This window comes from Botrytis fragariae (assembly GCF_013461495.1).
Source record: "Botrytis fragariae strain BVB16 chromosome Unknown tig00000012, whole genome shotgun sequence".
Taxonomy (NCBI): Eukaryota; Fungi; Ascomycota; class Leotiomycetes; order Helotiales; family Sclerotiniaceae; genus Botrytis; species Botrytis fragariae.
The window spans coordinates 1,624,344-1,652,069 of NW_023500989.1; the positions used below are offsets into that span (position 1 = coordinate 1,624,344).

General features: G+C 42.7%; 9 protein-coding genes across 9 annotated transcripts; 4 read left to right on the forward strand and 5 right to left on the reverse strand.

Moving 5' to 3' along the window:
- Positions 1-286: 286 nt before the first annotated feature.
- Positions 287-1,072, reverse strand: Bfra_002719 (putative btb poz domain containing protein; the record flags this gene model as incomplete). Its single annotated transcript, XM_037333133.1, has 2 exons — positions 287-989; positions 1,056-1,072. 2 exons carry the CDS (start codon positions 1,070-1,072, stop codon positions 287-289), a joined length of 720 nt encoding a protein of 239 aa, XP_037195261.1.
- Positions 1,073-2,267: 1,195 nt separating this feature from the next.
- On the reverse strand, positions 2,268-2,963 carry Bfra_002720 (uncharacterized protein; the record flags this gene model as incomplete). Its single annotated transcript, XM_037333134.1, has 1 exon — positions 2,268-2,963. The coding sequence occupies one exon, from the start codon at positions 2,961-2,963 to the stop codon at positions 2,268-2,270; it is 696 nt and encodes a 231-aa protein (XP_037195262.1).
- Positions 2,964-4,441: 1,478 nt separating this feature from the next.
- Positions 4,442-5,446, forward strand: Bfra_002721 (putative pyroglutamyl peptidase type protein; the record flags this gene model as incomplete). Its single annotated transcript, XM_037333135.1, has 3 exons — positions 4,442-4,519; positions 4,636-5,088; positions 5,183-5,446. 3 exons carry the CDS (start codon positions 4,442-4,444, stop codon positions 5,444-5,446), a joined length of 795 nt encoding a protein of 264 aa, XP_037195263.1.
- Positions 5,447-6,060: 614 nt separating this feature from the next.
- On the reverse strand, positions 6,061-7,936 carry Bfra_002722 (putative amino acid transporter protein; the record flags this gene model as incomplete). The annotated part of the gene is made up of 3 exons (XM_037333136.1): positions 6,061-7,213; positions 7,268-7,471; positions 7,521-7,936. 3 exons carry the CDS (start codon positions 7,934-7,936, stop codon positions 6,061-6,063), a joined length of 1,773 nt encoding a protein of 590 aa, XP_037195264.1.
- Positions 7,937-10,810: 2,874 nt separating this feature from the next.
- Bfra_002723ia (uncharacterized protein) lies at positions 10,811-13,013 on the forward strand (the record flags this gene model as incomplete). Its single annotated transcript, XM_037333137.1, has 5 exons — positions 10,811-11,057; positions 11,214-11,770; positions 11,978-12,243; positions 12,309-12,469; positions 12,529-13,013. The coding sequence occupies 5 exons, from the start codon at positions 10,811-10,813 to the stop codon at positions 13,011-13,013; spliced, it is 1,716 nt and encodes a 571-aa protein (XP_037195265.1).
- A 28-nt stretch (positions 13,014-13,041) lies between these two features.
- On the forward strand, positions 13,042-14,450 carry Bfra_002724 (uncharacterized protein; the record flags this gene model as incomplete). Its single annotated transcript, XM_037333138.1, has 4 exons — positions 13,042-13,256; positions 13,355-13,514; positions 13,566-13,884; positions 13,990-14,450. The coding sequence occupies 4 exons, from the start codon at positions 13,042-13,044 to the stop codon at positions 14,448-14,450; spliced, it is 1,155 nt and encodes a 384-aa protein (XP_037195266.1).
- A 512-nt stretch (positions 14,451-14,962) lies between these two features.
- Bfra_002725 (putative chain agglutinin ssa protein) lies at positions 14,963-15,614 on the reverse strand (the record flags this gene model as incomplete). Its single annotated transcript, XM_037333139.1, has 4 exons — positions 14,963-15,092; positions 15,157-15,256; positions 15,316-15,437; positions 15,505-15,614. 4 exons carry the CDS (start codon positions 15,612-15,614, stop codon positions 14,963-14,965), a joined length of 462 nt encoding a protein of 153 aa, XP_037195267.1.
- A 5,097-nt stretch (positions 15,615-20,711) lies between these two features.
- On the reverse strand, positions 20,712-23,426 carry Bfra_002726 (putative peptidase family m20 m25 m40 protein; the record flags this gene model as incomplete). The annotated part of the gene is made up of 1 exon (XM_037333140.1): positions 20,712-23,426. One exon carries the CDS (start codon positions 23,424-23,426, stop codon positions 20,712-20,714), a length of 2,715 nt encoding a protein of 904 aa, XP_037195268.1.
- Positions 23,427-26,261: 2,835 nt separating this feature from the next.
- On the forward strand, positions 26,262-27,662 carry Bfra_002728 (putative dash complex subunit ask1 protein; the record flags this gene model as incomplete). The annotated part of the gene is made up of 4 exons (XM_037333141.1): positions 26,262-26,352; positions 26,406-26,512; positions 26,562-27,477; positions 27,532-27,662. 4 exons carry the CDS (start codon positions 26,262-26,264, stop codon positions 27,660-27,662), a joined length of 1,245 nt encoding a protein of 414 aa, XP_037195269.1.
- Positions 27,663-27,726: the final 64 nt, after the last annotated feature.

The window sequence follows — 27,726 nt, forward strand, 5'->3', positions numbered from 1 at the left end:
TGGAATAGAAAGAAAATGGTTCAATGGGAATTGTCTCCTGTAGGAATAGCCATATAATGCGTAGAAAATGTGCTCATATTTTCTGTTCACTTGAGATTTGCTCTATCAAGCCTATCGACCCTAAGATTCAATCTTGTGCTCAAAGCATAGTACACTCCCGTTGCCAACCATGGATGCAAACTTTCCATTCTCACCCCCTCCAATGAGCACAAGCTGAGTTTGAACTTCCACCACTATTGCTATTCTCGAGAGTTGATAGACGAGGCGAGGACGTCGTAAGAGTAAATTAGACTAATCCCACGGGTTTATTCGGTGGCGAGTTACAGATGGCATCAAGTTTGTGTTGGTGAAACTTGCAAATACCAAATCCCTCGTCGCATGTAGAATCGTCCGTACGATATTTAGGTCCCGAATGTGTTAATAGGAGCAAAGGTATACACTTGAGAGTTTCTATCAGCGCACCGTCAATCTCTTTGAATATCCTTTCCATTTCCTGAAGTGAAGAACAAAGTGTGCCGTCAAGAACAGTACAAGCCATAATCGATATAGCAAAGCGTCGTAGCGGTTGATTAAACCTGGATTTCGTAAATTCAAAGACCATCTCAACTTCTCGGAACGAAAGGCCACTGCAGTTGTTTTTGAGAGAATTCTGAAGCGAATCCATGGCAAAGTCCATTAGCTGCACACTCTGATACTTGTCGGCGAAGATGTAAAGCTCAATGATAGCAAGATTGCAATCATCTCCGGCCTCTTCAGTTTGGTCTTGATGGCTTCCAACTTGTGCAGTATACATCCAGGTAACAAATTTCTGAAAAATATATGGCTTATCTTCAGGTAGATCCATCTTATTTTCCGCCCCTTCTTTGAATCCGTTGTCTTGGAAAGCTGCCTTGAAGAAATCTCCAGATCTGCGAATGAGATTCTTGTGGACCGAGAACTTCTTTCTTTCGGGTCCAACAAAGATATGGACAAGCTCATCTCCAAGCTCACTAGAAATATCATCAGTTAATGTTCATATCCATGGGTATTCTGAGATATTGGGGAAGAGAGCTTACTCTAGTCGTCCCGCCATGGTTGTCTATGGTTTGTTTCAAGTAACAATTGATGGATGGAAGTATTCCAGGCAGGCTGAGTAAGTCGAGAGCCCACGTAGATTTGCTTCGTGATGAAAATCTGTATTTGTTTGACGATTAAGGAGTTGTGTTGGCTGGCACTCGGTATTTCTTGTAAAGTCTTTCGCTCTAAGACCCAGTGGCAGAGTCTTGAAGATGAATATCAACCTCAACCGCAAATGTCTCTTCCGTTGTAGAAACAAAAGAATTTTATATAAAGTTGGAATGAAATTCGAGTGAGCTATTGAGGGGTGAGGCGGCAGACCAATTTTTAAAAATTGCTTCGTTGAAGGTGAATGCAAAATTTGCCCTAGGGTGCTGTTTGATTTCTGGCTCTCGATATCAGTGTTTTCCCGCCATTCGATGAATAGTACGAATGCCTTTAGATGATTGGGGCTCGTTCAGATCGTTTTTCTATATCTTCAACACGTAAGAATACCATTGAAGCAAATACACATTGAGGTGTATTTCACTATATTTGAATGCAACTCACACATTCCAAAATATTGAGATGTGCATAATTGAATAGAAAATGATGAAAATATCAATTCTTTCAAATATATTGATTGATGTTAATTCAAAGATTATTGTTGGGTATTAAGTAGAGACTTTTTCCAATCGTTTACTATTCTACTAATCTATTGGGTTTAATATCAAATTCACTTGAAAAGATTTCAGACATAATACGCTTACAAACGATGTCATTTTATTAAAGAAAGAAAATTCTCGAAATCAATATTCTGCAAATTAAAAGTTCCTTCACAGTTCAACAGAGGGCATTGTAAGAGTAAATTTCTTGTGATACGAATCTTCTATTTTATTATTATTAGATATCATGTAGAAGAAGCTCCACGCCTATCATCTATTCATATGCCATAACCATGCAATCTTCTATCCCATCATGATCGTAATGAATGTATACCTTCCATATCCCACCAACGCTGCCCTCGCTATGCTCAAAACCAAAGATACAATAAAGGGTGACTAAAACCAACTTGCGCTATGAATATGCATCCAACAAAAGAAATGTGAAATTACCAGTCCAGATCCACCATGCTCAAAGCCATAAACCCATAAAGACTAAAACGAAACATTAAAACCCCCTCCCGTCTCTACACTTCTCCACCGCTGATCACATGCCAAATGCCATGTCTTCTATGGAAATTGTAACTGGCAAGTATCAGAGCCGTATGCTACGTACAAGCCGTAATTTCTAGAAACGGTGTTGTTGACACGAAACTGATAGATATCATAGCTGAAGTCGCCTGGGTCGGATAAGTTGGCAATACCCATCAAGAACTGAGCCTGCGAAGAGCAGTCAAAGGTGCCGATGAGAGTCTCATGACCAGGATTTAAGGTGTTAGGTGTAAATACTTCCACAGTGGGCTCGCCGTTGACAGGAAAGACATCCCAGTATGTAAGGTCACTGGAGTCGATGGGGATGGATGGGCCAAAAACTTCGACTTGTGGATCCAATGGACCAGTAATGACCTCATAGTCATCTCTGCTCGAAGGGAATGAAGACCAGAGTTCACAGTTTTGTGCATCAGCTGGAAGGTCAAATGATGCATAAGTGTATTGGCGCGAGGTCCATGCTGTTCCATTCCAAGTTGCACCCATTCCAAAATAACCTTGGTCTAGATCTGAAGAGTCCTGGGATATGGTGTTGTAAGCAACATGCTGAGGAGTGTTTTCCCAGATGTACTCTAGAACTCCTGGCCATACGATTGTACAGTCACTGGAAGCGACAGTTGATGTTGCCGCGGATGAAGAGTCACTGGTAGGTGTAGGTGCAGCAGATGCAAAGCCGATGGCGGCGACGAAAGCGATTGTGGAAGCTTTGAAAAACATTGTGATGGTGGGTACTCTTTGTGTAGTAAAGTTATTCAGGTGATGTGATAAAAGAAGAGAGAATAGGAGTGGTATTAAACTGCAATCTTTGAAGTTGAGGAGTTGTATTGGAATGTTTGATGTTGATGATGGAAATTAAAATTAAGGTGGTCAGCTCAAAGTATATATACCTCGAATCCAATGTAGCACAGCACAGAAAATTAATTCACCTCCAGTAGGTTCTTACCCAGCCCACAGCTTCGTTAAGAGTATTTACCGTATCTACCAGTGGAAGACAAATAAAAGGCTGTGATCGTATTCATTGTTTGCTGTGTGATGCTTGCTTGTGTGGCTAGGGGAACAGCAATGGCAATGAATAATACCACCAAAAAGTTTTTTCAATGTAGTGAATATGTATGGGAAGTCTATTTCAAGAATCGAATATGGCCAGATGAGAGGCTGAAGAAATTGGAACCAATAGAATTCCAGTAACCATGCCACACTGTGAGGCGCGACTGACACCTTTTCAGCAAATCATACACCGCCAACCACCTCAACAGAGATCAAATCTCACGTGAGGCTGTGCATTCTAGAGCAGTGTCTCTTAGAGAATGCTGCAACATGCAGTAGAAACATAGTAAGACTTCGAACAGTTGCTTGTCTATTATGTCAAAACTTCAGGGCTTCGGAAAACTCTAGGGTATTCTGCTTGACTAGGGCTTACATCGATGGATTCTGGTTGCATCCGGGTTGAATCCCCGCCTCCATATTTGCATGCAATTAACTACCGACAACACTCTTCTTTTCAGAACAACTGTTGGAAGAAGTATCTCCAAAATAACATCTTTCGAAGTCTGTGACTCGTGGAAATGTGTATAGTGAGTGGGGTCCATGTCTCCCCGGCACAACATACCAGAACTTTTGCTCGGGAAGACTACGCCGCCTGCGCCATCATCTAACCATTGCCAACACAACCAATATTCTCATGAGTGAAACCATTGAGTAATACCAACACAGCATTGTAAGCCTCAATACTAATCGGTCTTCTCTTTTTGTTGCACTATTCAAAGACCACTCGATCGTTGAAATCCATTGAAGAGCTAACAAGCTCGCATCTGGGTAAATATCATAGATTCACGAGGGATTAGACGTGTTGGACATGTAGCAAACTGCTCACAATTCCAAATACTCAGATGTTATCCCAAAGTTACCTTCCCAGGTATGCGTACAATGAAGAAGACGTGAGATGAACGTTTTTGGTGAATGAAGTTATTCTGTCAACCGAGGTAGTTTTGGGGGTTCTTCAAATCCGGGGATATAGCGTCCGATCCACGCTAAATTGCGGGACATTCCGCATCCTCATCGGCGTCCGTCCGACCGACCACTTTCACATTCATCATTCAATCCTTGGATCCTTGGATAGGATTGATTACTGTACCTATTATTATTATTGTTATTATTGTTATTGTGAACATTATATATCATTCGCTTTGGCAATCATGGGATCAATCAGTGGTGGTAATGAGAATACACATTCCGATTCAAAGGAAATCCGAGTCTTGGTTACAGGTTTTGGTGTGGGTTATTCTGACATCGCACCCCGCTTTACCCCCCAATCATGGACTTGTTCAATCAATATGTTGAACTGGCCAAACCCTCAAAGTTCCCAAATGCTGACTGTGATTTCAAACAGCCTTTTCGTGCGCAGTTTCCCATAAATCCATCATGGGAGATAGCATCTCGTCTACCATCTTACGTTCCTACAACTGTGAAAGATGAGGGACATCATCCGCATGCACGACCACCATTAAACAAGACCACGCCACGCATTAAGATTGAAACTTATGGAGCGCCAGTCCATGTAGGATACAAGGCTGTTCGAGAACTTGTGCCTGTACTTCTTGATGACACCAAGCCTGATTATATACTACATATTGGAATGGCATCTGGTCGATCCTTCTACAGTTGTGAGCGACGGGGTCATCGAGATGGATATTTTATGAAAGATGTCGATGGGATTGTTTTGAACGATGAATACAACAAGATCAAGGAAGGCGATAACTGGGTGTGGCATGACTGTCCTGGGGAACTTTTGACGAGTTTGCCATTCGACAAAATGTTTCGTCAATGGAAGGAAGCTTGTCCTGTTCGTATTGACTTTTCTACCCATTTCATCAACAACATTCATTACCTTGGTCTGCTTCATACTTCCTAACCCTTTACTAAACACATTCATGTAGGAATTTGATACGCGTATTTCCGAAGATGCGGGTAACTACCTCTGCGATTTTATATATTACACCTCTCTCGCACACCGTTACAAGCATCAACAACCAAATAAAGCCATATTTCTGCATGTACCCGTCGATTCGGATCCCGAGTCTATACGGAAGGGTGTTGGAATTACAACTGAGCTAATCCGGGCAATGGTTGAATGTGATCTCAAAGCTCAAGCCAATGCCGTGGACAACATTAATACCACAGAAGAGAAAGTGGATCTGTGAATACTTTGAATATCTGACAGTTGAAATTATATATACCTTGACTTAGTAGAATGGAACTGGTAAATATATTAGGCAGGACGAACATAACGGGAATAACATTTTTGACATTATTGGGAGCATCAAGTATTGGTAGCATTAGCAGTTCTAAGGCCATGGCATCATGACAGCATCAGGACCTGAAGAGACATGAGAATCAGTTATCAGGAATACGATGAGAGAAATGCAATACTTCAATAAAGGCTGAAATTAAACGTTGAGTGTTCACTACGATGTTTTCAATCAGAAATCGTTAAGCAGAGTGGACATCGATCTGTCATAAATCTCGACTCACGTATACAATTCGATGAAGGGGCGGGTTCGATGCGGCGTCAAATGATCTCCAGTCACTCTTGTTAACAGCGGTAGCACAGATGAAATATTTGTTTAAGCATCAAAAAACTTGGCACAACCACGTTAAAATGCATTCTTACTGAGTGGAACATATACATTTATTCTCATTTAATATCTCCACTTCAGTGGATTATTCATGTCATCATTCTCCGTCATTACCCCATCATTATCATCATCCGATATACCCATGATTCCCCAGTCCCTGGTCCCCAATTCCCCATCATCTAAGCATACCCGACCGGACTAGTACATCCAAAACTAGTTGCATGACCCAATTTGAAATTGGCAATGATACTTTTGATACTGGTATACATACCCAAAATAGCAGTAGCAGCGCTTGCCAAGAAGAACAAGAAGCAAAAGACCTTCAACCACCATCTTGGAACAAGACCTCTCTTCCATCTGCTCATATCTTTCCAGGTATCGACTCTGTTTATGGTTCCGGTAGCAGGGTCGAATTTTTCATCTGGATGCATGGCATCTTCTTTGATGGTCATACCAAAGTAGAGAAGTGTGGGGAAGGTATATGTAAATTGCATGATACAGACGGCAGCAACGAGCGAAGAGATGTTGGTGAATTGAGGGACTGCGGATCCGAGAACAAATGCAAATGCCCAGTACAAAGGTACGATGGCAATCCAAATGAGTTTTCCTTTCTTGGTGGTGAGTTCTGGGCCACCGAAGAGATCCTCAACAATATTTTGATAGATGACCTTGATACCGATGTTACCGTATAGAACAGCAGCGATGAGACCGGAAACCAGGTTGATTGCATTAGTGACGGTTTGCCACGAGTAAGGTGAGAGCCCTTGATTGGCTGGGTTGTAGGTGAATTGACCTTGCTGCGAGTAAACGACGAGACCGAAGACGAGGTAGCAAACGAAGATGAATATCTCGGCGAGGAATTGCGCCTTAATAAAATCGAGTGGTCGTTTCATTTCAGCCATGAATTCACAGTACAACATTGCGCCACCGTAAGCATAAACGATTTGCATAGCAGAGCTCAATTGCGAATCGAAAGTTGAGCCGGAAGGAATCCAAACAGTATGCTTGATAGGAGCTTTCGCGATACCAAAAGATGCTAACACGGCGTCATAATTTGGAGGACTGTGTGCTGCCACGCCCATGGTCATGAAAATGACAAGAATGTTCAACCAAATGGCGAAATTGGCAAGATATCCAAACTTCTGCAGAGAACGGATTTGACCCAAGATCATACCAGCGAGTGCCCAGACCAAGATGCAGATGGAAAAGCAGAGCTTGTATTTGGACATTTCCGACAGTGCTTGACCGTTAGAGATGACAATAACACCAACATTGAATAGAAGTTGGATACTTTGCAGGAGATTGATACCATGGCGAGAATAAGTTCCGAAACTATTAAAGTTAGATGTGTACCCGTGAAGTTTGTGATGGACGTGGTGTCCTTACATTCTGAATCCTAAGTCACCAAATGTCCTCATTGGATACCTGTCACTGTCGAGCTTCAAAAACATGCGCCAGATTTGCCATCCAGCGAAGAAAGCCATGATGCCCATGAAGAAATACATCATCACACCTCCAACATATCCGAATTGTGAAACAGCGTATGGTGCGTTTGATGGCCCCAAAATATCGGTGGTAATAAGGTATACACTGTTTGACCGTCAGATATATCGTAGCTTCACCGAAGAGCATAACTTACACAGCTCCCCACGTAGCGTTTCTTGCTGCTCGGGATGCGGTTTCCCATTCACCAGCTCCAACGAGCGAAGGATGAGAGGCTTTCGTAATGGAACTAGGTTTTGATTCGTCGACTGGCTGAGGTTCGGTCTTCTCATCCTGAATTTCTGGAAGGGCATGTTTCTCGTTACCGATTTCCTTTCCGGCAACATGGTCTACTCCGGCAAGATACTCCTGGTACATTCGCTCCCGTTCCTCTGGACCAAGTCCATTCTTCTCCTGTTCCCGCTGAATTTTTGCATAGTACAAGTATTCCTCAAAGGGGACATTAGGATCGTGCAAGTTGCGACGAACAGACGTTGGTACGTTCACCTCGCCTACGCCGTCGATGCGAGGATCGCCGCCATCGAGGGCAAGATTTCCTAAATTGTTGGCCATGATTGAAATCTGTAGGAGACTGACTAAAGGTACCACGTCGAAACACTTTGGGAATCAAAGAGATATATGAAGGATTGTCAATTTTCTCCGGTGGATTCATCACATGGCTTCAGCATGGTTACCCGTGTAATCCGAGGTCCTTGATATGGAAGTCGTTAAAGGATGGTGGAGACGCGTATAGACGCCCCACCAGAAACCTTAAGTATTGAAGCAGAGGAAGCAGCATCACTGGATAAAGTCAAGATCAACAATCCACATTACGTATCTCTGACCCGATGGAACCGTTAACCCTCCACATTGATCCTATCAGATATAGTTTGATATGAAATTGTACTAAAGACATATCAAAATTGGAGAACCTCGATAAAAGAGGAAGGTGGTTGAGATCAAACGCATCACCTGGAAATTGCAATACGAATAGCACAATTTTCATTCGCAACTCTTGCTTATTGTATGTAGGGTCGTCAACACAAGCTTTGGGGCGTCTACGGAAAGACGGAAAGCTCTTCAAGCATTTGCCAAGACGGTCGTCACTTGACGATTCCATCAATCTGGGAATTATTTTGATTCGATTCCTTCTCAGACGAACCATTTTTTGGCAATCGTCAAAGATCGGAACTGGCCATATTGAGGGGGCAGTCCGTGCTATGTTTCCACTTCCAGCGCAAGCCCGAAATTGAGTCGGGTGAGAAAAAAATTTGCTTCGGAGCGAGCCGAGGTTCGAAAAGTGATATAGACCTATATATGATAATAGCTTCTTCAACCAGAGTAGCGTGGTCTGTCCCGCCCTGACTAGATAGATAAGAGTGGATTCAGTGAAGTAACCCTAGAGATCAATTGACCGTTTACAAGTACCGGGCCATGGTTTGCGGGTTGGGGCCCACAAAGTAGAGTGTCTGATACGCAGTGGAGTCCTGGTCAACTAGCGTAGAGGCCGAGACAGGCAATTGATTCGCTATCAACAGTATCGACGCCTTTCAGTCATCGGAAGGGCGGCGTGCTTGTTACACATGTGCGGATTAAAGGAAGAGAATGGATCCTGATCTAGTCGATATAGTCCTGTAAGAGACTGGAAGTGCACGAGGGATTTAACCTAATGCCAAATTCAGTTGCTGTGTGTGACAATTCGACACGGAAGTCATATTACTGCAACAAAAGACAAAGACAACGCTGATGGCTGTTGATTGGAATTTTGAAATTCATGACGTTGTCGGCAAAATGTAAGAAATTTCTTCGCGTGGCACGTGTGTGGCTAGTGGTGATGTCTAATGTCCCACTTAAAACATGCAGATAGCCAGGTTGGAGTCTGGAATGAATGACCAAGGGATCTGACTAATGTTAGCTGTGCAAAATCAGTTGATCAATCACAATCGTTCTAATGTTATAACTATATGATTTTGATCTCAACACTTAAACGCTCTCAATCAAGTGCGCAATAAGCCAGTACTATCCGTACGAGGCTCCTCCTGAAGAACCACCAAGCACGTTCTTTGCATGAAAGATGAGATGCTACCAACATTTCAAACATTTCCTCACTTCAATAACTTCCTTTACAAGAACGGGAGAGCATTCGAACATCGCATTGAATTGTCAGGTGTCAAGATTGGGATTGCCTCGTCAAAACAGGTCCTAACATGACAGTAACCCAAAGACCGGGCACTTGGCTCTTGTGCTTCAAATCATGACGAGATCTGATCCGAAACCTCCTTCACTTCTTCGCCTGAATGGTTATACCCGTTAAGACAATGGGGTATTTCGGTATGTAACAAAGTACAAACATACCACCAAGACACAGCGTGCGGGGTATGGCTACCTTACAATATGAGATATGTTCAAAGCAGTCGAAAAACAGCCACCGCAAGCAGATCTGCTTGCTGAACTCACTCACTGATCAAGCGTGCATCTCCCTGATTGGTTGCTATATGACTATTCAGTCATTGTTTTGTTAATTCAACCTCCTCGTTACTTGTTTTATAAGGACAAGTAGCTCCACGTGCATGCTGAGAAGTACTTCTACATGTATTACCACTTATGTTGGGTTTGAGTACTTCCCATGGCCAGCTTAGGCCATTTCCACCCAATATTTGAGTTTGAAACCCTACTTGCTACACTATATAACACAACGGTGGAGAAAAACAAGATTTTTCTACTATTTGTTGTCAAGCTAGGAGCGAATTACTGGTAGAACGGTTGCTTTTCTGGTCTGCTGCGGTTTACAATGAGTCACACTTGGTTATCGGTTGGTTTCAATATCCATAAATTCTGGAAATGGCTGGCTGATAATCTTTTCTTTGTAGTGAAAGTTGAGACTGAGTTTGAAGAACACAGCAGATTTATTGCATTTGCAGATACATTCCTGGCAATGAAATGGGAGATCTTTCGGCTAGTAGTACAAGATATGAACACAGTCGTAGAATTCAGGCATGTTACAAGCCAGTGGGATATTGACACATCTAATTGAACATGTAAGTAATTGTTAGTTGCAATTTTGGGAAGCGTGAGATGTTTGAATGGCGATATTTGATACAATGAATAATTTGCGCTTAGCAGGTTTTGGCTGGTAACAATTACTCTTGAAATATATGTAGTCCTGCCCTCCTACTTTACCAAAGAGATATTGGCTAATCGACGAGTCATTTGGGCTCTATTGCTTTCTCAAAATTTCCCATAATTGTTTTAATTATTTAATTATTTGCGTTTCTACAAAGAGAACATAGCACATATCAGCTTCCCAATTCAACTGAGCAATTCAATCGCAATCCAAGCTACCTCCGGCCATTTCACTTCCTTATCCTCATTACTCTCCTTAGCATTAAGCCTCTTGCCTACAGATTCCCCTTCAATTTAGCAAATTCTACCTCAAGAAATAGCAATATGGCAGGAGCAAACTCTGAAGGTATTGCTTGGTTCCCTCGAGCAGCTTTAAAATGCTGGGGCTTTGACCCAGATGATGCCAAACAGTTCTATAGTCATATTCTACTCGAGATAGTTTCCAACTCTTATGTCGATGAAGGCTTCGGTGCCCCTGATATTCCTTGTCGCGACATCAACCGCTTAGGAAAGCAGATTCTCAGTAAACCTGTACGAAAGACTTATGTCCGTTACAGATATATGAACGCTAGTGAGTGCAAATGTTTCACTCTTTTTTATCCTTCTACTGCATGATTCTGTTCCCCGATTCCACCTTCACTATTCTTGCTCTTCAACACAGATTTCAAGTCCTTACTTCTCCCCATAATTTGTCGTCAATAGGATAACTAACCCCCCAATTTTGTAGTGGCCGGCAGCACTTGCATGGGTACCAAACGACAAGATTCTGTCGGGGGTACCGATGCTTACTTTCAAATTAGTGATCAGAGCGGAAAGAATGAGGTTGGGCTTTGGCCATGCCTCATTCCTACGCTCGACGAACAGTTTCTCTGGGTAGATTTGTCTTATCCACTGAGATGTATCTATATCCCGCTATGTCAAGAAGCGCATAAAAGATACCCTGGTCTGTGCACGTACACTCGGGTAGCAATGCATCTTTATAGTCCAACCCTAAAGATCTACAGATATATCAAGCTCGACGAGGAAGAACTTATTAGAGGGAATTACAATCTTCTTAACCGCGAAAAGGACTACGCCAAACAGATCGATACTCTTAATAGAGGTAGTGTTGGCCAGAAAATGAGAGAAAGAGAAGGTCACACGCTGAAATCGGAGTTGACGAAATTGGCACACCGAATGGAGCATAGAAATCCGATAACAAAGCTGCCAATTACAAAGGAACCCGGTGTCTTTGGCGCCGAGAAAAGGAGAGAACAAGGAATCTTCGGTGATGACTTTGAAGTGGTAGGTAGCAAAGTTTTGCAACGAGATGATACCTTAGGGTGGAGATTCCTGCCTCAATACACGGCCCGGTTTGATGTCAGATCTCTTGCAAGTATGCTTGCAATCCCAGCTCGATTACGAAAAGAGGAGTTTCAAAACCCTTATCAATTCATCGCCCTTTTTGATTCCAGATCCGTGGCTGCAAAACAACCAACCAACATTCGATAGATGAATCAAGCAGGTCTCGTTCAACTTGACAGGTTGATCATTAGCCAATACGGCATCAGTGTTACTTACCAAGGAAATGGGTACGACAAAGATTGGATTGTCAAGTGCCTCATGGGTATTGTGGCTGTGGGTCTCAGCCGTATTCTGATGATTGGACCTTTAGTTGCTTTGGGGTCTCAATTGATCACAGATGCTATCTTAGACCCAGAGTTTTTCACAACTGCACAAGAACTTGTTGCCAAAATACCAGATATTACTCAGCCTTCGTTGCAACTGGACAGAACACCCAAGGATTTCTCGCTAAAATGAAAACTGGGAAATCAGGATCTAGGCATGTGCTGGCTTTGGAGGGTGACGACAAGCAGGGCAGATCAATTCAAGTTGGGCCTGATGCTAGTAATAGAGGCGGAGGGAGTGGTCAAAGTGATAAAAAGGTTGATACATTGATCAACAATGATACTTTTGAGAATTTCAACGATGAGCCTGAGAAGAGTGAGGAGCTGGATAATCCAGAAAGCAAAAGCGAAACTGGTGAAACGTGGGAAGGGAAGGTGGGGAGGAGGAAAACGATGGGAAGGAGGGCAGTGAAATCGATGGAGATAATACTTCTGAAGATGGGGCCAAGCATGACCCGGAAAACGAGGCAGAAGAGGGCGATGAGAATAATCAGGAAGAAGAGGGAACAAGGAGTAATGAGGAGGGAGAGGAGGGAGAGGAGGGAGGAAGTGAAGTTCAGGTAGGCTCTGATGGGGAAAATGGGAAAAGTCAGGATGAGGAAGAGGCGGAAGGAAGTGAGGCTCAGGTGGGTTCGGATAATGGGGACAATGAGAAAAGTCAGGATGAGGGTGGGAGTGGAGCGAATGCCGTTGTGGATCAAGATGACGCAAACAGCAAAGATAGTCAGGAGGGAGATGAGATTTCTAAGAACGAGGCTTCTGAGGAAGATCTTAAAAGCGAGGACGATGGTGGAGAAAATGATGATAATAATGAAGAAGAGAACGAGGGAAAAAATCAGGAAGCTGAAGATGAAGGATGAAGATCAGAACAATTCGGATAGCGGAGATATGGGGGTAATTGGGAAGGCTGATGACTCAAAAAGTGGGAACGGTCAGAACGAAGAGGACAATGATGATGGTGGGGATGTTAGGGATGGAATAGGGGTGGCGAGCAAAGTTGAAAATGGTTCGGATAGCGGAAACAATGAAAAAGACGAGGCGAGTGGAGATGCTGATCAAGAAATCAGAGAAGGGGATTCCGATGCTAATGACAATCAGGAGAAGTAAGAGGTGGACGATGGCGATAAAAGCGAAAGAGAAGAAGGCAAGTTAGAAAGCGGGGGTGATGGAAGTGATAGAGATGGTGAAGAGAACGACTCAGAAACGAAGTAGTCGACCAAGATGACAAAGAGGAAAGTGGTACTCAAGAAGTAGATGCAGGAGATAACAACGATGTGGAGGGAAGTGATCAAGATAACCAACAAGCAGGTACTGGACAGGAGAGTGATCAAGAGGAGGATGATAACCAAAGTCAAGAAGAAGTTACTGAAGGGAAGAATGGCGAAATCGATTAAGTAGATGGAGACAACTAGGGAAGTGGTGAAGAAGATGACGGCAAAGGAGATGAAAAAGGGGATCATGATACTCAAGAAGAAGACTCGGGCGAGCAAAACAAGGAAAAAGAAGATCCAATGGGTACAACCGAGCAAGGGAATGACTCAGAAAGAGATGATCCAGAGAGAAACAATTCGAGAGGAGACAGCCAAAGGGAAAACAACACAAAGGGGAGTAATCCAAAAGAAAACGATCCAAAAGGAAACGCTTCAAAAGATAGCGATTCAGAAGGAGATGATCTAGGAGAATGGATTCCAGAGACATATGATGCAGATGAACAAGATCAAACAGAGGACAGTAATGTGGCGAATAATTCGAAAGGAGGGAATTAAAGCGATCAAAAAGATGAAGGAGAGAATAGCGAAAATGAAAATGAAGGGGCAGCTGATGAACAGGGCTAAGGGGGTGACGATGAATATGATCATGAAGGAAGCGAAGGAGGAAATGAGAGTGAAGATACTCGAGAGAACCAAGAAGAGGGCAACCAGGGTGACGATGGAAGTGAAAACAATCAAGACGGGAATGAAGCAAACGAGAATGATAAAGAAGAGAATAACGCAGACGGAAATGAACCAGAGAGAGATCAAGAAGGAAATGATACTGGTAATACTGAAGCGGGAGACGAGAGAGAAGATGATACGAAAGACCAAGGGGACGACCAAGTTGAAAAAGATCAGGGGGGAGATGATCAAGCAGAGGATGGCCAAGGAGAGGATGACCAAGGAGGAGATGACCAAGATGGAAATGAAGAAGGTGGGAATGATGATGATGTGAATGATAGTGGTGGGAATGATGATGAAGGTGAAAATGATGATGGTGGGAATGATGGCGGTGATAGAAATGACGAAGTTGAAGACGATTAAGTACCTTTCAAATCGTAAGGCAATATCCGGTTATGATTCAAGTATCAAAGTTAACCTCTCTTTATTTTCCCTATTATATTGATAGTCTTAAATATGCAAGCAAACAATAATGATGATTTCGTTTCTTGTCTATTTGGGCATGATACTAGTATTCGAACTCGAATGATCAAACCCAGGGCATATGTATATCAGTAGACGGGCTTTTTATATTATACTTTGAACAATATGTCGACCCATTATTCATTATACAGGCATCAACTTTCTACGTATCATTTCAGTTGCTATGGGCTTGACGCTTTTACTGAACAGCGCAAGAAGAAAATGTAATGATAGTCGTAGAATCATCTCCATGTTCAAATCATCAGGAAAAGTAATCATCTTCATATTCCACAAGAAAAGACTATTGTATTTTCATTTGCTACCTAGATCTGTATACAGATACCAAAAATGAGTGTATTGAATTCCCTCCATTCGAAATCAGGCTACCTACTGGCAGATAATCCCCTTGCCATTTACTTAGCATCAAAATACCATTTCTGGTTATCCCCATTCTTTGAAGTTGCGGAGAGAATATCGGCTCCACTTTGGGTACTAAAGTCTTTCACAGAGAGTTGGCCACGGCTGGAAATCTTGCTGTTGATACTGTGAATTCGATGTCAGCTACCTAGACTATTGACTTGCTCAGGGTGATTGGGATTATACTCACGTGAAGACTTGGTAGCCATTGGTTGTTGAGGCCTTGATGGTCCAGCGGGCAGACTGATCAGTTGGGGAGATTTGAGGAGTGGAGGCGATCTTGTTGTCGCCTATCATTATCGGATCAGCATGTGAATTCATCCCTGAAGATTATCGGTATAACGCTTACCGGTAGCGGTGAGGAAGAAACCGCTGCGAACATTGATGATCAAATACTCAGCGCTATCCCCAGAGCCAGCAACGAGTGCTACCTGCCACTTGGCATTATCACTTGGTGTGTCGCCCCGAGCGCTGCAATTTCCATAGTATTAGTTATCGTCATCTGCAATGTGTCGGGATGGTTTTCATATAAACTTACTATGTTCTGACAACCGCTCCAGGTGTGAGCAAGCCATCCCAAGCATTGAGGTTGAGAGTTGGAGCCTGGTATGGCACAATCTCGTAGGTACCGACGCCGTTGAAAACCATATTGAACAATGATATGTGTGAGTTGCTAGAAAAACTTGATTTGGGTAATGATTGTTGCGGTGAGAAATAGATGAGTAGTGAGGAATATAAATCGGATCTTGGTCTGGATATGCTCGACTTAAATATTCACCCCCTTGACCTTTGACGGCTATGGTAGTGCGGGGTCCTTCACTTTCTGTGCTTCGGTGGCTGGCTGTGATATGGCTAATGGTTGCCATCGTGAAAGATGCAAACTATTGAGTGATACATCAATAGATTCTTCATTGGAATGGCTTGACAGTAGTGTCATGATGTATCGCATGTTGCTGCAACCAAAAGAAGGACGGCATGCCCAAAAGGTTTTCTGGCATAGTCAAGTACGTTATGAAAACACTTTCATGCACTTTTGTGCAAAATCACCCAATCATGATGCCATATCACATCAATGAATTCAGCTCAGAATCACAGGCAAATTCCATCGATAATATCAATCCACCTAGATTATGGTCCTTGGCAGAGGGGTGATTTGATATCCAGCCCTTAGCGATGTTACATGGGTGCGGGGTATTTAAAGAGGCGTAGCTGGAAATTTCATTTGAATCATCTTGAATGAGTGGGGTCGTCTAAGACCTGTGATAGGTGTCAATCGCAGTATCAGATTGTTGTGCTTGGACTATATGCGCGTTTGCTACAAATTTGTAAACATTTCATTACCGCGGGGTAAAATGAAGCTGAAAACACCCATTTAAAATCTTGACTCTCATAGACAGACGCCCAATTGCGCCTCATTCTCGTATTTTCAAATTCATTTGCCCATAGAAAGAACGGATATAGTCATCGCAGAAAGACAGATCAAAGACTATCACAAGTAACTGTTCAGGTTGTGCTTAGGCCAAAAGATGACCCTGACCAATTTCGCGTGTGGAGAGCGTCATGTCGCAGACTGGACACAGTAGGAGCCTTAGTTTATTGTCAAACATAAGTCGAAAATGTCTGTATCGTGTGATTGACAGCGGTGGGACGGACTACAGTCATGCAGTGATACAGTGGGGGTACCGACTTTGGGAAGCTGTGTGCAACGTAATGAACGATAAGCTGTCGCCATACTGACGCCCCCCATCTATCTAGATGTAGCAGAGCAATTCCTCCAAAGCCCAGATTTTCGCTGTCGTATCCAAACGTCTCAATATTCCACCCCTCTTAAACTACCCAAGACTTTCTCAAACGATGCAACTGTTCTTAGCGGACGCTCTTTCGTATCTTTCAAAGTCTGTAGGATTCTGCAAGATTCCAGACTGATAATTTAGGTAGCATGACGTACTTCATGTGCACAGTCAGGACGTGAGGTTGATCAGCTAATGATCTATTCTTGATACGTCGCAGTACGCAGCTTTGAATGCAAAAGAATTTTCTTTAGGATTAACAAAATGTAGCGCACCTTGTCTGGGGGTTACATTGTGATCGGTAAGATATGTAGCATAAAGAGGATAAAAGAGCATTAAGACGTTAGCACGCTTGTCGTGATAACAATTTATGACCGACTGTAACCGTATGGACAATAGTGAGACCTGTCTTGATGGATTTGTCTCGGAATTGCGGGGAAATATTTTGTACCACAAAAGATTTGCCATCAGTGATGACTTTTTAGGCAAAGGAAGAGGTTAAAAAGTTGTGCCAAACTTACAGCAAATCTTGTCAATTTAGTATGTCTAATAGGTTTGAGTCGCCTCTTTCGGCATAATTAATCAATTCAAAAGTATACACAGCCGTAGACTCTTTCCCGCGATAATATAATATCTGCGTAGAAAATGATTTGAGATATATCAGAAGGAAGAGCATCCGTAAAACAGTATCGATTTTGTGGATATTGTGAGGATGTAGAAGAGACATTTGGATTTTCTCAAAAAAAAAAAAAAAAGTTTCCAGCCAGTTGTTGCATAGCATTACTAAACATAAATCGAGAACCTTAATAGCTACTGTTTTAAGCGTGAAGTATGAAATTGGAATTTGAGGTTTGAGCATGATGAAATCTCAGTATCAGGTTTGATAATGCCTACTTGAGACCTCCAGCAAGATTCGTATGTGCTGTAAATATTCCTCAACGACCACCGCTCATGGACCTCTTCAGCCCGACACTTGTCAGTTTAGCATAACAAAAAGCACCCAATGGACGAAATCAAATATAATCCATCTAATATCTCAATTCTTAGCCCGTAGAAGCGAACTATAGCCCCAGAAGCTCCCCCCCGTGTTGTTGGATTTCAAAAAGCTCGCGGTCAAAGAAAGAGACATCAAATACTGCACTTTATCAAAGTAGAAAATACTCTTGAGCTCTTTCTGATTTTGCATAGATCAACAGAGGGCGAAGTAAATAAATATCTTCAAATATACCTACCTATCCAGCAGACGTTCCTCTTGTATCCGTTTGTGAAGTGAGAACAAACCCACTCACTCCCAAACAGTTGTATTCTTCTTATCTTATCTCTCCCATCCAAACCAGTGCTTCCGTACGAAGAGCAGTCGTCTTGCCACTTATACAAGCCATAGCATAAGAAAATAACAAGTCTAACGTTGAGGGTCGTCTGAAGTCGTCCTCCGCACCGTTGACATCATCCCATAATCCCACACAATCTCTATGCTCGAAGTTTTCTTTCAATTCTAACTTACCCAATCATCTATCTATCCATTACCTATACTCGCAAAAGAAATTATAAATTCCCTCCCAATAAAAGCAGCGCCCCCTTCCTTCACTCGCTTTGCCCCCATGCAAAATTTTCGCCACCCACACCACCACAACTTCAAAACATCATATCTCCATCATTTCTTGACTATTTTTGATGATTTTTGATGCAAAAGAATGACAAAAGAATGACAAAAAGATGACAAAAAGATTAATTGATCACTACGAGGGTCGAACTCGCGACCTTGGCGTTTCAGGATCCTTGAACTGATCAGGACCTATTAGCACCACGCTCTAACCAACTGAGCTAAGCGACCGATTGTGGTTATTTGATGGAGGAGGGTGCCCTTTAATAACATATATTCACATGACTAGAGATGTAGAAGAGAAGAGTGAGGAGTGCGGGTGATTGGTGGTGGAGTCTAGAGACAGGGTGTATTCCGAACCGAGCCGGGCACTATTAGTGGGGCTATGGCTGGCTTGCTATTCCGAAGAGCAGGTTGCTTCCACTACTCCGTACAGAGTCTAGGCACCTATCTAGAAGTGATATGTTGAGTAAATGAGGCTACATATAGAATACAACAAAAGATTTGACTCTTTGAACTAGGAACGATCTATCGAGCCGCGACTTTACAGAGAACCCTTTATAATAAGAGATTGAGATTAAGAACCGACAAACTCCTTTAGGTGATGTCGTTGGGAAACAGTGGTATCCATATTGGAAGACGTGAGAAAGTTGAAACTAGATTAACGACATTGCGAACTTGAGATCAAATTCTAGAAATGAAAGCGAAACCCCAATGCATCCAATTAATTCGCAGCTCATGGCATTTTCAGGTTGAAACGTTCCCAGAACTTAGCAATATCACCAGCTCGTCAGAAATCTAAATTTCGCGATACAGTAACGATAAGTAAGACACGCAAGATAATTCAAACACACCAGGAGATCTATCTACAATGATGAAAATAGGAGACATGAAGGCGCTTGGGTTCAAGCAAAGGATCTTAGTTGGAATAGATGTCGTCGCGTCAGGCAATGGGTATTAGTTCACTCCCTTCTACGAGCCTCTTTATTTCCTCTAAAAAAGACACAAATGGCTCGAAATCTCCAAGTATCGAAACTTCTCCACTTCCCGTCTGCTGGGCTTTAAATTCATAATCGACGATTGGACGGCCGTGAGATAAGACTCGACTCATCACTACCGGCACGGAGACTATCACAAATAATCACACATACATACATACAAACATCCTACTAATCACACATGCATACATACAAACATCCTACTAATCATCCATTTCCAAGTCCAAACATCCTCGTAGACAGACAGCCGTCCTTTCCAACCAATCTACAGCTACCGGACTCACAATTCCAATTCCGGATAAACCCACCAACCAACCAATCAACCCTCAAACTAGCTTGAGCATCCCTCTCCCTTTCCCGGCATTTTATATTAACATTGCACCATCGCAAACCTCAGCCAACAGTACGCCTCTAAGAATATCCCGAACATATTAATAGACACAAACCAACATCAAAAATCCCATCCCATACATACATACATACATACATAGCCAAGACCCCCGTTTGTGCAACCAACATAGGCACATACATATCCCGAACAAGCCCATGTAATTTCCTCCCGCAGCAGCCACCACTTAACTCGGCAGTTTTCAAATCTCCGCAATTTTCAAGGGAGAGAAGGAGAGAGTCTCGAATATCGATTATCGAAAGAACACTATAATCATGTTTTGGCCAATTATGAGGGCTACTATACTATACTAATATATATGAGATTGATGATAAAATCAGCATGCATGTCATAACCATCACCGAGAATCACAAGGCGAAGCCCCCAGTTTTGAGTAAATTTTGATATCTTATTATATCCTATTTCATCTCATCTCAATTCATAATACATGACCGAAATTCCCTAAGCCTCTCCCACTAATTCAATTCTCAGCCCTCATCGCCATACCCATTGAACTATCTCGCCCCACAGCACTCTCTTTGTTCAACACTTTTGTATATCCATTTTAACCATCAAGATTAAAATGGAATATCAATCCCATAACTGCCCATCCAAGCCTAAAATACATAAAAGTACATAGCGTCCAAATCCTCGCCTTCGTTTCGTATGTGAAAGTCTTTTCTAAATATTAAATCATGAATGCATGTAATGGTTGTCAAGAAAAGAATAGACGCAAAAACCGCCTGCCGTGCTGCGTCGTGTTTGTTTCGTGAAGGTGAACATTATGTTTGAAATAGAATACAATGGAGAAAGAATGAAAGAAGAAAAGAAATTGTTTGAAGGAAGGAAAAAAAATGAATGTATAATGTAGGAAATAAGGAAATTGGTATCATGAACGCCGTAATAAGAATGAAAATTCTTTGTCCATCTCATTTTTGATTGAGAATTCCTTAGAAGAGTGAGGGTTTAAACCTTCACTCCAATTTCCCTTCTCGAATTCACAAAAGAGGTACCCCTAGTTCTTCCGATAGTACTTATAGCACTTCCAGGAGGCAGAGGAGGTAAAGCACAATCTGGAGGGGGAGCTGGGGGAGCACCATGCATAAGAGCTGGCAAGCTTCGTCTATTTGAGATAGGTCTTCTGGATCCACCTCCCGGCGAAACCAAACCAGAGGAATAACCTGATTTGTGATTAAGAGGGGAAGAGAGGGTTGTAGGAGCGAAAGATGAAGAATGTCGCTTGCGACGTGGAGGATTTGATGGTTCTTCAGCGATTGGTGGCTGATATCCCGAGGAAGCAAGCATACTTCTTGGACGACGCTGTAAACTTTGCTTGATAGGTATTTCTGGAAGTGTTGGTAATGACTGAGCCGGAAATAGAGATTCTTGAAGGGTTGGTAACGAATCTTTATCTCGAGTAACCTTTGGTGAAAGTGGTTCGGGAAATTTGAATACACATGATCCATTAGATTCGATAGGTGGTGTGGTCTGACGAACTGTCTGCATACTTGAGTGACGTCGTAAATCTGGGTCGCGAACGTCTAATGTATTATTTGATGGCGTAAAACTAGAGACACGTCGAGCGGACCTTAATTCTTTGCTTGATCGCTTTCCAATTGGAGACCGTGCTGGAGAGCGTAATTTGGTATCCACTGTCGATGATCTAGTTCGTTGAAAAGGCCGCTGTGAATTTTCTGCAGAGGTAACAGGTATTGGAACTCGTTTCGGTGATGTTGTATCCATAACAGGAGATAACGGTCTAGCCACAGAAAGTGCCGTTGGAGGTCCCTTTTTGTTTCTCTTCTGAGTCTCCATGGTTAGATTCATTGCAGGAAGCGATGGTCTTCTTTCCGCAGCCGGAGTCCTAGTTGAAAATCTCTTAGTTGAAGAGACAGGTACGCTAAAATTTGGTGTTGCAGGCGACGGGCTTCTCATAGTTCGGGAAGTTACACCGTAACTTGATTGTCGCAAGGTTTGTTGGGGACTTTGAAGGTGAGATGATACTTGAGATACAGTATCCCGTACCCCTTGAAGTGTTTGTAATGATCTTCTACGTTCAACGATATCTGCAGCATTCGGCCTTGCTCGTACTGCGTCCAGAGACAAAGGAGGCAAATCTTCCATGGTAGAGGTACTATCCCTAGTTGGCGAAGTTGCTGGAGACGAAATGTAAGTTCGTTGATCGGATGAGCAATATGATAATCTATTAAAACTATCCCGTAAACCCTCCGAATTTTGTTCATATGAACTGGAACTATTTGTAACTGATGCGCATCCTGTCATTGGTCTGTTAGCTGCTTCACTTTGGGCTTCGTGTAGTGACCAGCGTGGAAGGGGCTCAGGTAAGGATATCTCCTCGATATTCTGTTCTTCTGGCTGCCAAGAAGGACGACGTTCACGGGGAGTTGACCATGGTAAAGCCAATTCTATATTTTGCCCTTCTGGTTGCTGCCACGAGGGACGACGATCACTAGAAGCTCGATGTGGTGAGCATGGAATAGAGATTTGGTCCGAGCCTCTTCTTTGGCCAAGATATCGATGACTTGGTTGACTCTTCAATTCTGGTGGGTTCTCTTCTGTCTTCATAGTTCCAATTTCCGTAATCTGCTTTTTGCCTCCAAGTGTTTCAATTTCTTTCCTCAGTACAGCAATCCAAGCATCCATTTCTTCGGCGCTATCCAAGACAAGCAGAAGACTAGTAGCATTTCTCCGGTAATCTGCACTTCTGAATGCAAGTCTTGATAATAAAGACCTAGAATCTGATGTTGGAACTCCATCTGCACTCATTGATTGAGATACTTGTAATACCCAATGTTTACCAGGAATAACGTCTGACGCAAAAGCTACAGACTCCTTGCCCAATTGAATCATCTTTTCTGGCAATCGATCGAAATTTCCTTCGCCGGGATATTGTAGAAGATAACCTGAAGTTACCAAAACGAAAATCTTTTGAGTCCATTCACCTTTGGATATTGAACCCGACCTTTGCCTTTTGTGTTTGATTGTTATATTCTTCCCATCCGGCCCAATTTCGGTTGTTTGTGCTATTTCGTCTCGTAGGCTGGTATTCCTTTTGTGATTAGACATGCGGATAATGGCATCGGCTGATAAAGTCAAAGCGGAAAGACGAGCATGCTTTACAGATTGAGGATAACTTTGAAATAATGGCGGCGGATCAAATACCGAGGTTTTTGGGGTGGGTTTTGATGCAGGTTTGGCGGCAGTTTTGCCGTCCATGATCGATTTGGCTCTAAGATTCAAACGAGATGGGGTCCTAGTGGCTCTCCCTGGTGTTGCTGGTGTAGTTGGAGACGATGATTCAGCTGCATTGCCCGTACCAAACTTCCGAAAGAACCCATCTCCCACCGGGCTTGTTATTGGACTCATTAGCTTTGGTGAAAGTGGCGTTGGTGATGTGACCAATGGAGCTGGCTTGTGTTCTTCACACACTGACGATACAACATTCTTTTCAGATTTATTGCGGGTGAAAATTCCTCGAAGACCACCTTTCGACTCCTTGCGTTGAACTTTTCGACCACCCAGAGGAACTCTGCCTTCCTCTGAGTTACTTGTATTTATTGGTGGCGGACGAACGCGGCGATTGAGCGCGTTGGACGGTGATGTCGATTCATCATTGCTGATGCTCTCTCCCATAGAACTCATTCCCAGAACTACTGACATTGTAAAGATTATCCAAGCTTCCTATGTAATTGATATGATTCTGGAAACCAGATCCGTATGTCGTGGCTCGGAGAGCTCAATTGAGCCAAGCTTCGAATTCTCGCAAATGTCTCGATTTCCTTGATTGAAGAGTAGTACTGCAAGCTCTTGAATAGATACCGTTGAAGTGAATTCGATTCGCAAGTACGTTGGTGGTGTTCGTAATGTATCGTGGTGGTTGTGGAAAAATGAGCTTTTAGTCAATGTAAACAAAGCCAAAGGTGAAAAGCCGAGTCAGCAAATCACGATTGATTCAGTGAGTGACAGTGAATATCGCAAATTGTTATGATCGGGACAGGCATCATAAGAGGGGTGGACCTGATATCGAGTGAGATTCTTCGGATGAGATGGGGAGGACGTTGTAAGCAATTAACAATACACCAACCGAGCTCCTATATGTGAGCAATCTCAACACACAATGGGGTTTGATATATCTGAGAAAAGCATTTAAAGGAAGGAATGCAAGGAATGACGATAGAAATGAAACAGTGTAAGAAAATGTGAGAGCACACAAAATGTAGTGAAGGAGTGTGACTGGATAAAGTGAAGGAAAGTACATCGTACTGTATAAGAAAAACAAAACTTCTCTCTTACAGAGTACCCAGGTCCACGCGGTGACAAGGTCTTGACAAGGCCGCGACATGGATAAATAGACTTCACGTTCCCCATAGCGCTCAGAGACCAAACTGGCTGAATAGTTTTGGAGTAGAGGGTTTCTCCCATGTCAATTCCGTAGTCTGCAGTCTAAACATAGTAGACAAGGTATGGTTTAGACCGCTTAAAATTAATTTCCCAAAATCTTACTGGATGCCGGTTAAATAATCTTGGAACTATAAAAGCGCGAGAACTTAGAACTTAGAAATTAGAAGTTAGCTTTGATTTTCGTCTGTGAACTCGAACCGAAGATAAATGAATAGGGTCCCTTGGCTTGTGACGCACGGATTGCCCCAGTTTGAGGTTTTGGAGGTAGTTTGAGATGGATGAAGTCTTTTTGTTTGTTTTTGGTTTTCTCTCGAGTTGTTTGGATGAGTTCCAACTCTGAAATTTGACTTTTTTAATTGCAAAGCATCAAGCGAGTAAGTTCTATGTTGGCTTGGTAATTCTGCAACGGGAAAGCCCCGCACCGGCACACTTGTGTGAATATTAACAATCAGTACTTGAGTGGTTGAGAGCTGTGCGACGTGGAATTAAAATAGTGTAAATCGTCTTGTGCAGAGTGATTATCGATCTTTTAAGGGGTACATGAAGCCCCTATACTACTGGTAAAGTGTCCTAATTCGACTATCTTATCCTTGAAAATTCGTCAATATCAGTACGTACGATGCAGGTAATGGACATATCCAAATTGTCTACCCAATGATTTGTGTGCTGATCTCTGAAAGACGGCGGTTACATCGTAGGTAAAGATGGAGCCTCGGCAATGTGGAACCTAAACCGAAAGTTCCTGCATAAAAGCTGTCGATGATCCTGCAAGGGTGATCCTATCGTTGTATGCACACCACCTGCTCTCTGCTCTGAGTAGTGTACGGAGTATAAGCCATAGAATGCTTGTTGTGCTTATGAAATATTACCTATTAGTCCAAGTTTCTTGAGGAGAATTTTGCTAGTTTGAGGCAATGGTCGTCATGGCAGTTGAAGATTATTGTCAAGAAATGTTTTAGGCTGTTAGAGATCGTGATCTGGAGGTCTGGAATTTCTCTTGATACAAGGAAAATGAATTCGCCCACTTATCGACTTTCAATATTCCTAAATGCTCGCAAGAATAGATTGCTTTGCTCGCCCCTATTGAGCAATTGGAGGCAAAGGCTGTAGAAATCTGAGACTCTAAGGAAGGGGGGAGGGGGAAGCGGGGTGTCAAAAGAAACGACGCGAAAAGATAACGTCAACAAAAGGAGAGAATTGCGGAACACACCAGTAATAGTGCAGATATCCAGATGGGCTGATGCTGATGCTGTAAGGCTTCTGGATGGAGTGGATTTGTGATAATCCTCAAGGGATATGATCCAAATTCCCAGGGTTTCTTGTCTGTGCTTTTGATTCGAGTTGAATCAGTTGATGCCTACGATGGGGTTGATGTTGATCAGATGACAGGCTTAGCCAGAATTCGTGTCTGCATCTGTGCAATCAAGCACCAATATTGTAAATGCGTATAAGAAATAAGAAACCTTGGGTTAAGGAAGAGAAGAAGACGGCACAGAAGTTGGAGCGCAAAACAGTTGCATGAGCGGGAAGAATTGGTGCGAACTGGCGGGAACTGACGGGAGTCTGAACGTGGAACAGCCAATTTCCCCATGTCATCCAACCATCCATCTGTACCATCCATATCGCCCATATCTATCCATCTCCCAGTCTCTCTGCCTTTAAGCTTAAGGTTGGAAGGAAATACTGGACAGTGCGGAGTCTGTTCTCCGTATACTATACCAGAATCGATAGTGCTAATTACTACTGAGTTAACACATTGGTAAGTATAGGATACTAGGTAATGTGATGAAGAAACAAACTTTGCAAAGCCTCAAAAGGAGGGAATCATCAACGATCGTAATGTAACATTGATGCTGGTAGACTTGATTTGCATTGAATTCCATGTTATCTTGAAAGTATAAAATGTTGGGGCAGTAAATATATAATAAAGTTAAAGTAAACAAATCTTGAGAACTCCATGATCACGTGTTGTGCCATTTAATCATTTTGCTTTTGCGTGGTAAAATCATGTCAGTGACGCGCCGGTCGCTTCAACCCCTCAGCAACCCCAAAAATTCCAGTCTCTGAACGAGATACAGAATCCCATTAAAAAGTATGTCTCGAGCTAGTGTGTCGTCTGCAAGACCACTTTCTCTTACGGAAGAGCTTGAGAAGCTAGAGCAATCTATCACTTTGACTCTCCAAGGCAAGATTCCACCTCTGTCCTAAAACATTGTTTGTTTACTAACGCAACCTCAGAAATTGATCACAACTTTAGTCGAGCACACCGTATCGTTACTACAAGTATCCTACCGGTCGTTGAACAATATGCCAACCATTCAAATGCGGTATGGGAAGGGTCGAAGGTTGGTGCACATCTACAGAATACCTGAAAGGTAACTAATAGCGGGGTAGTTCTGGAAACAATTTTTCGAAGCCAGTGCCAATGTCTCATTATTACAAGTAGAGCAACAGGAGGAGGAAGAGGATGTCTCATATACCCAGTCCCACGAAGAACCGAGTCAATACACAGCATCACACGTTGATGATGAAACTATCCGAACAGAAGATGATGGACATCATTCTTATGATCAGGATGATTCAATGTTAGAAGATAATGACATAAGTGGTAGCACGCCTCGAGCTCCTCCTCCCAGAAAGGATAAAGAACCACAATTTGCAGACTTCTCATCTCCATACGAGGACTTGAGAAGGGAACTCAAAGGAGCGACATTACAGGATGATGAAGATGACACACAACTACCAAGTACACCTGGAGCAAAGCAAAGGGCACCGGATATGTCGATGTTACCAGATTCATCCCCATTTGATCCAACCTCATATCGAATGGACCCGACTTTATATGATTTACCATCGAATGCTCAAACTTACATACCATCAACGGCTCAAAAGTCAAAAGATCCTCAATACCTTAAAATGCTGGAGAAGAATTATCGAATCCAAGCTACGCCACTCACAAATCGGAAAGAAAAGAAAACACCTGCCAACAAACCCTCGTGGCGAGATAACCATTCACCGTTGTCTTCGCCGCCAGCTGCAGCACCTCAACTACACGCTGATATATTCAGCTCGCCGATTAGACAACCATATAGACAAAGTGCACCACGCACTCCCGGTGTAAGCGTTCAGACCCCTGCGAAAGGCAAGTCAAAGGATATCTTTGCCAGATCTGTGAAGAAAGAGAAAGATGAGATTACATGGGAAAGCGATAGTGATGAAGATGCGGAGGATATCTACAAGGAGCTTGGAATGAGTCCTCCAAAGACCATTCAATTTTCCTTACCACAATCAAGATTGTTACAAACTCCTGGTATGCTGTTGCCCTTTTTTGACCCGTTGACGATGCAAGCTAACTTGCTTATAGCACGAGAAGCAAGTAAAAGAATCGTTGAAGATCTTCTGAACACCGCAGGAGCTGGATTTGACAATACCGACGAACTGGACAATAGTCCAAGTATAGTTGCGATGAAAGATGATTTTGATGATAGTTTTTGAGAAACTTAATTTTATTTATTAAAAACCTAACGAGATATGAAAATCAAGAAGTCAATTTCCAACA